This window comes from Petaurus breviceps, unplaced genomic scaffold (genome assembly GCF_028583685.1).
Source record: "Petaurus breviceps papuanus isolate PSGF00001 unplaced genomic scaffold, PetGlider_PUasm1.0 90752, whole genome shotgun sequence".
NCBI lineage: Eukaryota > Metazoa > Chordata > Mammalia > Diprotodontia > Petauridae > Petaurus > Petaurus breviceps.
In genome coordinates this window covers 178,771-191,043 of record NW_027187336.1, presented here as the reverse complement: position 1 = coordinate 191,043, position 12,273 = coordinate 178,771, and the positions used below count along the sequence as shown (strand labels likewise).

General features: G+C 40.7%; 1 protein-coding gene across 1 annotated transcript in view; it reads right to left on the bottom strand.

The window, feature by feature from the left end:
* The window catches only part of SCTR (secretin receptor), a 91,441-nt gene extending 87,631 nt beyond the window's left edge, over window positions 1–3,810 (bottom strand). Inside the window, exon 1 of the mRNA XM_069067761.1 lies at window positions 3,338–3,810. Coding sequence (XP_068923862.1) covers window positions 3,338–3,388 — 51 coding nt within the window. The 5' untranslated portion in view covers window positions 3,389–3,810. The remainder of the gene's footprint in view (window positions 1–3,337) is intronic.
* Window positions 3,811–12,273: the final 8,463 nt, after the last annotated feature.

Below are 12,273 nucleotides of genomic sequence, written 5' to 3'. Positions count from 1 at the left end.
ATGATTCTCCTCATTGAGCTTTTGAGATTCTTTTTCCATCTGGCAAATTAGACTTTTTAGGGCATTCTTCTCCTCATTGACTTTTTGAGCCTCTTTTGCCATTTGAGTCAGTCTGTTTTTTAAAGTGTTATTTTCCTCAATCAGGGTGTTGACTCTCGTTTCATAATTTTCTTGCATTGTTCTCATTTCTCTTCCCAATTTTTCCTCCACTTCTCTTATCTGCTTCTTAGGGTCCTCTATGGCCTATAACCAGCTCGTATTTTCCTTTGAAGCTTTTGGTGCAGGAGTTCTGACTTCACTGTCTTCCTCCTGTTCCATGCTTTGCTCCTTTTTGTCCCCAAAATTTGTCTAATGTTGGAATCTTCTGTCTGCTTTGTTTCCTTTATCCGGTCATGTCGCCCCTAGTCACTTGACCCCTGGGCTTTTTGCCACCAGACAGGGGAGCTTTCGTCCCAAACGCTGGGGTTTTCTCAGTTGCCGGAGGTATTAGATGGGTGCCCTCTCTGAGGTCTCCACACTCTCTGGCAAGCTGGTCGCACACCCCAGGACCTCCACCCTAGACTGCAATCCAGATCCAAGCAGGTTAAAGCAAGAGCGATTACCAAGTGCTTGGTCCCCCTACACTCTGCAGGACAGGAGCTGAAGCTGCCACATGGTGCTGGCTGGCTGTGCTGGAGCCTCAGTGGCTTCTCGCCCCAGGGGGCAAAAGCCATACACTCCCACTTACTGGGTCCCAAAGTCCAGTCTGCACTGACCTCTCACTTTGTCCTTTGCATCTGTGTGCTGATAAATCTGGAAATGGCCACAGCTGCTGCTGATCTGGAGTCCCTCTGGTGGTAGCTGGTTAGGCCCACCCTGGGACTAAAGCCTTGGCGTGGGCCTGGGCTCTGCTACCAGAGAGCTGTGCTGGCTGATTCCTGCTGGCCTGCCAGGTTGTCCTCAGTGGGAGGTTAGCTTCTCTGTGTCATTTTGTGGATTCTGCAGCTCCAAAGTTTTTTCAGAGTTCCCTTTTTACATGGATTGGGGAAGGTGGAAGCAGGAGCAGTGGGGAGGTCCTGCTTCTACTCCGCCATCTTGGCTCTGCCCCTAAACACTGTCATTTTACAGACATGAAAATAGGAGCCCAAAGGAATGAAATAGTATTTCATTACTTAATAGTATTTCATTAGATAATAGCACTTGTGCAAGATTACAATTAGTGGTTGAGCACTTCAGCTTTCTGGGCCTTGGATTTTTTTTCATATATAAAATGTTGGTAGGGGGTTATTTAGATGATTTTGAATGTCCCTTTTCAGCTCTGATTTCCTATGAAGATAAAGGCATCATCTCATAATTTGGTCTGGAGGTTATTCCTGACATAATACAGAAGATTTGTTTTTCTACCCTGGGATAAAACTAAAATTGTGCCTTAGTGTCATATCTAATTCATTTCCTCTGTATTGAAAGAAAAGGTCTGATTATTATTCCTTTTTATCAATACAATCCCCAATGTGCTTTCAATAACACCTCTCAGCAGGGCCAAGATGGTGGAGTAAAAGCAGGGGCTTTTTTGAGCTCTCTTCCAAATCTCTTCAATAACATCTTTCATAATGTATAATTGCCCAAAACAGTCTAAAAGAGGAATCATAATAGAGAACAATACATCGCTATACCTTAGTAATTTATTGTTTGTTAAAAGGAAGGGTGCCTACCTTTAAAATTATTACCAATGTCATCTGAAGTTTTTGTGTTGTTTTGTTTTTTAAAATTTAGCTGAACTTTGTTTCTGTTTAACATGATCTTCATTTACCCATCAGTAGTGTCTGGATATGGGTCAGCTTTCTTCTGTGTTATCACTTCGGATGTTTTCCTTTATTTCTTGGAATTTTTCATATTCATAGATCCCTCTAATCCTGAATCTCTAAACCTTATTGTTTAGAGATAACTAACTACTCTCCAGTGATAGGAAGCCTGCTACAAACAGGCAAGAAGGAGATGTGGAGGCACAAGGTTAAAGATGCTTCCTTATCAAATCTCACACTGATTTTTACAAATAATTGTTCAATTTCCGATTGGGTTTTGCCATTTTGAATTACCCCAAATCATCCACAGTAGTATTTTGTTGGTGGTTGTTGTTTGTTTATTTGTGTTTCCGTGTGTGTGTGTGTGTGTGTGTTTGTGTGTGTAGAAGTGTGGTTACCTCTTTCCATTTTCTTTGAAGAGTGGGATGGGAGGTGGTGGGTATTTGGCAGTAAGCTTAATCAAGGCTGCAGGTGAGATGAAAACATTAACCAGAACAGCTGTGCGTGACTGACTTCTGCAAGAATGTCACAGACATGCTAGCTTAAAAAAAAAAAAAAACTTTCCTGGCATAGAAATTTGACATTGGAGTTATTGATTGCGTTGGCCCTCTGGGTGTTCTATTATACTCATCCATAGAATAGGCAAGGTCATAATTTACAGCAAGAGGATTATCAGTGAAACATCAAGAAAAACTTTCCTGGGTGTCAGGATTCTGAACTACTAAGACATGAATTCTTCTACTTTATGGATTTTTCTAAATAGAAAACAATCTTCACTCTGGAAATGATTTGGATTTTAGTGCTATCCAGAGTTAGGAGGATAGGTGTTCAAGCTGGGAGCCAGTGAATGGAGAACTATTGCCTTCACTGGCATTGATTAATCACTTTGACTGACTAATTACAAAATCCACACCGTAAAACAGGCAAACTCATCTCTGAAAAAAGAAACAAGCATCCATCCCCCTTATCCTGGACTTTCTCATCCTTTCTTGTTGCTTCTTGGATCAGTTATGTAGAGCCTGAATGTTAGTTACCCTGAAGTTTCATTAGGGTGTGTCAGTCTGATAGAAGGATTTAGTGAAAATGAGGGCAGGGAGAAAGAATCAAAGAGAAGGAGAGAGATAAAGAAAGAGGAAAAAGGGAGAGATAACAAGGGAAGGGAGAGAATTAGGAAGGAGGGGGTAAAACAGAGGAAGAAGAAAAGAGGTGGAGAGAAAGAAAGGACAAAGGAGAGGGGCAAAGGGAGAAATGGAGGGGGAGGGAGTGAATAGGGGCATGACCCCTTATCAGGTAGCCTTCTGTCAAATCGCACAAGTTTCAAACGACTCGGCTCGTTTCATCCACTCAAAACTACTCTGGATGCTAAAAGTTTCCCAAATCAGTTTCCCAGCTTTACCAGCCGGGTGCTTCCTGTCCAGTCTGTAGGGCTGAAATCTGCCGAACAGAAGTTTGGATGGATTAACTACGTAGTTTGTACAGACCCCATCTTAAAGTGTGTCTGGAAGCGGGGAGGGAGGGTTTCATCTTTGACTGAGGAAAGAGTTGAAGGTACTCACGGTTAGCATAGCCCACGAGAAGAGAATCACCCACAGGCTGCAGGTCTGCATGGTGGCGACCACTGACTTTCACAAGCAGCTAGTCTCATTCCCGGGAGGAGGTCATGGACAGCTGCTACCTGACCCCCAGCTGTTCACATGAGTTCACTTTCCCCACCTTGTTTCCCGGCAGAGAGACGACAATTCAGTGCTAGGTGCCATGCCTGGACTACAGCCCCAAGAGGCTCCCAGCTGCAACTGGGACTCTGAAGGACTCTGCGGCTACGCGGGCTACAGCTGCCGCTGTTCAGTTACTTCTTTTGGCCCATTGATAAGGAACGCTGCCAAGAGACGTCAGAGGCCAGTCACTGCAGCGGGCTCAACCAATCAACAAATAATGACTGCCGGGAGCCAGAAGGGTGGGTGCACCGAGGGCGAAGTGATGGGGCCTTTTTCCTGCAAGACGATCAATCTCCCAGGGGAATGGAGTTGTAGGAGACACAAGCTGTCCCAGAGTCTTAAAGGAGATAACAGGGCATAAGCTTTAGAGCCAGAAGACACCTTGGAGCTCAATCTAGTCTGAAACTTTTCATTGTAGAAATTGTAGGAGAGGAAATTGAGACCCGCGGAAGCCAAGTGACTTCACAGAGGTAATAAGTAGCTGAGCTGGGATTTGAGCCCAGTACTTTTTTTCCCCATTACAATGTATGTGGCCTCTTATGAAGACCCTCTTTCCCGCTTTCCCCAATTGGATACCCAGAAAAACTACTGATATCTGAAAAAGGAGTCTGGAGAACTGAGCAGCCACTTCCAGCTATGTCTGTCTGTCCCTCCTCAGTTTCCTTTGTGTCACAGGGATAACTACTCCGTACCTATTTCTTAGGGTTTAGAGAGAAAAAGAAAAGAACAAAGAGAAGAGGAAAAAAGAAGAGAGGAGAAGAGGTGGGACAGGGACAAGAATTCATCAAAACATGGAATGTCAGACCAGGAAAGGACCATAGAGATTAGTTTATTCAGCCCCTTCATTTTACATATAAGGAAACTGAGACCCGCACAGGCTGAATGACTTGCTCAAGTCTTCTAAATTCAAGTCCAGTGCCTTAAGAAATGGGTCACGGATGGAGGTAGGGGTGGTATTGAAGGGGAAAGAGAGCTATAAGACAGGGATAAAGCCCTTGGAAAAAGGAAAGAGACAAAGGAAAGGAAAAGTAGGAAGAGAGAAAGGGAAGGCAGGAGTGAAAGGGAGACAAAAGAAAGAGGAAGGTTTGAAGGAAAGGAGCAGAAATTAGGCAGATCCTGTGAAGTATAAAAAGGAGTCTGTGAAGCATGTTGTAGAGAATAAATTGTCCAGACAGGAGATGAAAACCCTGGATATAGGGTCATATTGCCCAAGTCCAATCTGAAATGCAAACCCATGGTACAGCTTTTTCAAAGAAAAATTACTTCAATAATCTCATTTTATTAATTCTCACAATTTTAGGAGGCCAGGGACACACAGGGAACCAATAAGCATTGTGTAGATAAATAATTAAACAAGAAATCAGAACCCTAGATTATTCTGCCAACTATGAACAGTGTTGAGTCTCTGGGTCTTTGTTTCTTTAATTGAATTTAATGATATGTTAAGTACCTACTGTGTGCATAGGACTTTGCCAAGTGTTAAAGAAATAACAAAATCTAGCTGAGACACCATCCCTGGCACAATCTAGTAAATTTGCAAAATGAGGGGGTGAAACTGAGCTAAACATAATTGAATTAGAGTGAAGTGTTCAGGGTGTGGTTTGTAACTGGGAGTGAGTTGAGCATAAACCTCTCAGCCAAATGCTAAATAGATTAAATTAACTTTATCTTCAGGTGTGTGTGGGGGGGGAATCAAACAAAAGACTGTTAGATTTATTAGTTAGAAATTAATGCATTGGGGCGGCCAGGTAGCACAGCGAGTAAGAGCACCGGCTCCACTGTTGAGAAGACCTGGAGATCGAATCCCAGGCTCAGACACTCAGCACCACACCCAGAAATAACTGGCCGTGTAACCTTGAGCAAGTTACTTAACCCTGATTGCTTAAAAAAAAAAAAAAGAAATTAATGCATTATTGATGAGCCATAAATAATGGGAAGAATGTGATTTTCTGTTCTATAAAGGTATAGAATGTGACAAGTTAATGAGTTCTTTATAGCTGGGGGAAATTTACACATTTGAAAAATCCAGACTATTCTACTATGGGAAGGACACTTTTTCCATTTAGTTTTTTGTTTTCCCTTTCATATTTGTCTGAATCTTTTCAATATTCATGAGAAATAATTTTCCTAAAATCAAGTCTGTCATACAGCCAAAAGAGAAGAACTAACAAAATGTCTAGGGTTTTAAGAGGAAAGGTAGTGTTTCCTGTGAGACAAAGTATATGTAGTACTTTGCCAAATTTAAAGTATTTTATGAATGGAAACTTCATGGGCTTAGAGCAAATGTTAATCCCTTCACAATTTATACCAGATTTCCCTCATGTTTCTGATCTAAATGACAACATATTTGTTCCTAATGCCAAAAATATTTGCGCATATTAGAAATGTTCTTCCACTTCTCTGTGAATATTTTATATATTAGAACAGGTAGGTGGTACAATGGATAAAGCACTGAACTGGGAAGACCTGTCTTCAAATCTGGCCTCCGACACTAGCTGTGTGACCCTGGGCAAGTCACTAAACTTTTATCTGCCTCAGTTTCCTCAACTGCAAAATGAGCTGGAGAAGTAAATGGCAAACCACTTTGGTGTCTTTGCCAAGAAAACCCCAAATGAGGTCATGAAGGGTTAGACATGATTGAAAAGACTGAACAACAAAACTATGTATCATGCACCTGTGTTTAAGTGCTGAGAATACAAAGAATGGTACAAGACACCCTGTGCTCAAAGAATTCACTGACTGGTCACTGTATGAGCTGTTTTTATTTAACCACTTGTATTTGTTTGAAGGGAAAGTTCAGCTGGAAAAGGGGAGGTGTATTCAGAAATGAGTGATATAATAATAAAAGACATCAGTAAATGTTACTTTTTTTTAAGAATGTTAATTCTTTGAGGATTGTATTTCATCCTTGTGTCCACAGCAAATCGATATTGTACATAACAAGATATTAATAAATTATTGTTGAATGAATAAATTAAGAAATACATGTGTGAAACTTATCCAATCATAGAACCAAAGAATATCAGAAATGGAACAGGGCAGCTAGGTGGCAGGGTAAGATTGCCAGCCCCAGAGTCAGGAGGACCCGGGATCAGTTCCAGCCTCAGCTAATTAACACCCACACAAAAAAACTGGCAGTGTAACCTTGCGCAAGTTACTTAACCCCTATTTCTTGAAAAAAGAAAGAAAGAAATGGAAGGGCCTCAGACACCATCTTGTTCAATGTTTACCAATTTCTGGCCCATTTCTCAAATTTTTTTCTACCAAAGTTCTTCTTACAATCTATAAACTAAAACAAAACAAAAGCAAAAACAAAAATTGAAAACCTGATTCTTTTTTCCTCTTCATCCTTTTCCCTACTCTTCTTGACCCTGGATTCTTTCTTCCTTTCACCAGGTCCCAGCTCTCTGGACTTTAAAAAGCTTTTGCTCTACTTAAATTGTAGAGGGAAAAGAAAACGTAGGCATTTTTTTTTAATTTTTAAATTTTTTTTTTAAGCAATTGGGGTTAAGTAACTTGCTCAAGGTTACACGGCCAGTTATTTCTGGGTGTGGTGCCGAGTGTCTGAGCCCGGGATTCGATTTCCAGGTCATCCCAACACTGGAACCGGTGCTCCTACTCACTGAGCCACCTGGCCGCCCCAAACGTAGGCATTTTACCAGTGTGCAGTATATAGTTTCACTGGGAAACTGACCCAGGAAAACTCCCAGTATGTGGCATGAGTTTTCTTCTATAATATATCCAACAAATAATTATTTTCCTCTGCTTGGAGCCATCCACTAGAATCCTATGACTCTGGAGGAGAGAGTAAGGCTGATGACTTTGCACAGTCCTGCCTCATTTGAATACAATTCATGAGCAAGTCATGACCACCCTCATAATGTCACTGGTCCTCTTCCAGAACGAAGGATGAACAACGATAACAATTTCCCTCTGCTTGAACACCTCCTGTGAAAGGGAACTCATTATCTCCATAGGTAACCCATTCCATTTTTGGACTCTAATGGACTCTAAATCCATTTTAGCTCTAATGTTTAGGCAGTTCTTTCTCATATTAAGCTGAAGTCTGCCTTTCTATAACTTCTTAAAAAATGTACAATCCCTCTTATTATCTCATTCCATTACAAATTAAGAACATGACTATACTCATATCAAATATTAACTACTACTATTGAGAGGACTGTTATTCTTTTCTTTTTCTTTTTTGGAGGGGAAGGCAGGGCAATTGGGGTTAAGTGACTTACCCAAGGTCACATGGCTAATAAGTGTTAAGTGTCGAAGGCCAGATTTGAACTCAGGTCCTCCTGACTCCAGGGTCCATGCTGTATTTACTGCACCACCTTGCTGCCCCTAGGACTGTTATTCTTTAAGAATAATTTCAACTTAGTCTTTATGAGAGTGCCTCCATTCCATTACAAGGTAGACTTTAAGGGTAGTGGCCTAGATTTCTCCAGAGGAGATATGAAATTAGAACAAATTATACTGTGTGACCCTCCCTAAACCTATTTTTTTTTGCTGGTAAAATAAAATAAGAATAAAATGACAATTAATGACAACCCTGAAGGGGTTGTCCCAATCAATAAGCATTTATCCTCTATTAGGTACTAGGTATACAAATATAATAAATGAAACAATCCCTGATCTCAAGAAGATGGTATTATAAGGATATACCTATGTACAAATATAAGTATATGCAGAATAACTATAAAGAGAACAAATAAATACAAGGAGCTTTGGGGCAGGGCACTTACATTTGAGGAGATCAGAAAAGCTTCTGTAGAAGGTGTTGTTTGAGCTGTGCCTAAAAATAAGAGGGATTCTGTTAGGTAGAGATGAAGAGGGAGGGAAATCCTGGTATGGAGACAACCAATGTAAAGAAACACACACAGAAAATGGAGTGTCACGTGAGGACTGGATCAGAGTATGTATAATGGGGCTGGAAATGTAGGTTGGGAGGAAGTTATGAAACGTTTTGAAAGCAAGGAGGCCATTGAAATGAGTCTCTATGATGGCAGTGACATGGTTAGATTTGTGATTAAGAAGAATCACTCTGGCAGCAGTGAGTAAAATGGACTGCATAATAATATTCCATCCACTTTTCTCTGGAGGTTTAGCTCACTTTGCATAGGTTGAGCTTCCAGGAAAGGCACTGATCCCTTGAAGGCTAGAGACAAGTTTTATGGTTTTCTGGGAGAACAGGGCAACACCCAGTTGTTCCTTCAAACACTCTGGTTTACCCATTTGTTGGCACAATTCAACCTGCCATTGTACAATATCTTTGTTAGGGTAATTCAGGTAAGCTAGCTGACTGAGCTTTTGGTGGTAGGCCAAATATATATATATATACACATACAGAGCGGTAATGTAGGAGTGACAAGTGCTATGAGAATTTTTCCTGTGTTCTGATGGAGTGTTGAATGTTACAAGCACCCCAGAAGTAGAATATGGGTAATAATCATTGAGTATATGGTAGATATATTTTACTTAGGCCCATAGTAGATATGTACAAAAAGCCTTCTTTACTTAAAGTCAATACCACACTTCTTTTTCATTTAATTGCCCCTAATTGGTAATTTTGTTTGTTTTAGTCTGTTGATATAGAAAGAAAGAGAAAACATGGTCCCTGCCTTCAAGGAGTTTACACTCTAGTTGAGAAGATGACAAGTTTTTCATAAATATCAGATAACAAAAATGCTCCAGATGAGCGTATTAGACGGTACCATAGGAACTTGGAAAAAAGATTATTAGGTGAAAGAGATTATTATTAATCAATAATACCTTGGTTTGAATTTATTTATTAGATCAGTTAGTGACTTGGAATGGGACATATGTTTTGCTGTGAAATGATGTTTGTGTCTCTGTGATTGTCAATTTACAAAATATATACTTTCTGTTTATGGTTACCTTGAAGTGGACAACCAAGCAATAACAGCATAGCAATGCCAATTACAGATTGAAAGGAGTGTTTATTAGCAGGCTGGCAACTGCCTCCCAAGTGTAAGACTTCAGGAAGACAGCCCGGAGCCTTCTGCAGAGTAAGTTTTTATAGGGAGTGTGAAGGCCAACAGGGTGTGGTGCCGTTTCTAGCAAAGCCCTGGGTACAAACAAATCTTTATCTGGGGTTCAAGGATGTGATGTTTGTGCAACACAGGTACCCTAACTACTGTGACCTGACAGGTGGTTTCCAGGGACCCTGGTAGGGCCCCCTTTTGGCAGGTTGCAACTGGGAGGGGGCTTTGGTATATAATTTCTGGTGGACATTTCAACCTCAACTGATGAGAGGCCCTTAAACTGTAGAAATAACTCACTTTAATTAAACTGCCCCTTTCCTGTCCCTCCCAGACATATTCTATAGCCTGATTAGGGTATGGGATAGTTCAGTGGAAAAAGTATATAAGTATTTAAGTGGATAGAGGGATTGGGATTCAAGTTCAGCCTCTGACACTTAGTACCTGAATGATCTTGGACAAATCACGTATATCTTTCCTAGTTCTTAGTTTCCCTGTGAACTGAGAGGGTTCAAACAACTGACCTTTGAAGTACTTTCTAGCTCTAAACCTATGATAAAGATGGGTGTTATTATTATTACTATTTTACAGATGATGAAAATTCAATTAATTAATAATTAATTAATAATCCTTTCCAATTAATAATAGCAATCAATTCAGCAAGCATTTATTAAATATCTCCTAAGTCCCAGGCACTCTTTTGGCCTCAGGAAATACAAACACAAAAATGAAAATGGTTCCTGCCTTCAAAGAGTTTACATTCCATTAGAGTATTTTGCACACAGATAGGAAAATAGAAAAATTCATATGAAGTAAACATAGTAATTTGGGATAAGAAGAGATAATAGCTAGGGAAATAAGGAAAAGCTTTGTGTAGGTCATTTTAAACAGATCCGTTCTTTAAGAGGTTCCAAGATTGCTAAAGGAAGGAGAATATTCCAAGCATGGGGATTGCAAAGGTTTGGAGGAAAGAAATAGAAAGAGGACTTTTGAGAGAGTGTAATGGGAAATAAATCTGAAAGCTATTTTGGAGTTGTGACTTCTACACCAGACTGGTCCTTCCTTCTTTTTTTTTTTTCCCTTTTGTAGGGCAATTGGGGTTAAGTAACTTGCTCAAGGTTACACACAGTGTCTGAGGGTAGAACACTGGGGTCTTCCTGACTTCAGGGCCGGCACTTTACTCACTGCGCCACCTAGCCACCCCTGGTCCTTCATTATTAGCTTCTTTGTTTCTGCTCCTGTTGATTATACTTCTTTAAAATCTCCTTTCTCTCACTATCTTTAGACTCTTATTCCCTTTTTTCTGGCCTATTCCAATAGCTTCCTAACTGATTTCCCTGTCCCTAGTCTCTCCATCCTGCATTCAGATGTCTGATTAATCTTCCTAATGTCATGTTATGTTACTCCATTACTTAAGAACCCTCAGGGTCCCCCTCTGTTGTTTGTTGAATAAAGTCCAAACTTCCTACTTAGTCTGACACTCAAGGGTCATAGGATCATAGATTTAGAATGGGAAGGAACCTCAGAAGCTATCTGGACCAACCCCCTCATTTTACAGATGCGGAAACTGAGACCTATGGAGGTTAAGTAATTTGCCTAAATTTACAGGGGTATTATCAGAGTTGAGATTTGAACCTCGGTCATCTGATTTGGCCTTATACCATGTTACTAGCCCTCCTCCCCTAACCTCATGTCCTAATCCAACTGTACTATATGTTGTTCCTTCCTCAGGCATGTATTTTACTTTATGACCTGTGTACCTATCTTCATACACTGTTCCTTATACCTACAATGCCATCACTCTATATTCCCTTAACAAAATCATACCCACCCATCCCTCAAATTAAATAGCTCTTCCTCCATGAAGTCTTCCCCGATTCCCTTCCTTTAAAAAGTAATCTTTCTCTCCTCTTTACTCTGAGTATTTTATAGTCACTTCCTATTTTAAATTACAATTATTTGTGTAATTGATTTAGGGATAAGGATTTTATTTTTGAGCAACACATGCTGAGCTGTCAATCATCCCCTAAATCAGACCACCAGAGTATACCCTGAGAGTTTATTCTGGCACCTACTCGCTTCCCTGGGAACTCACTCCCCTTCAGAAGTAGTTTCTTTTGCAAGCATTGTATTCTCCCTCCTTTCACAGTGATGTGACTTTCTTTTAACCCCCTGTGTACCAATTGACTGCTTCCAAGGGAAATGAAAATATCTACCTGGGCTTGTTCCCAGACTAGGGGCTTTTATTAGCTCATTAAAAGAAATAAACTAGGGGCGGCCAGGTGGCTCAGCGAGTAAGAGCACCGGCTCCAGTGTTGGGACGACTTGGAGATCGAATCCCGGGCTCAGACACTCAGCACCACACCCAGAAATAACTGGCCGTGTAACCTTGAGCAAGTTACTTAACCCCGATTGCTAAAAAAAAAAAAAAAAAAAAAAAAAAAAACCTGAGAGTATTGTGATTTTGGATTCTTTGCCAATTTGCAGCAGTTCAATACTAGTCTCTCCCTTGGCCTTTATAGTTCTGCCCCACACAGCCTAGCCATATCTGAACAAAATTTTCATTTCTCTTAAATAGGGAACTCTCTCTTTCATTCTCTGTCTTTGTCTCTGTTTCTGTCTCTCCCTCCCTCTCTTCCTTCTCTCTCTCCTTTTCCCTCTGTTCTCTCCATCTGTCTTTTGTCTTCTGTCTCCTCTCTCTCTCTCTCTCTCTCTCTCTCTCTCTCTCTCTCTCTCTCTCTCTCTCTCTCTCTCTCTCTCTCTCTCTCT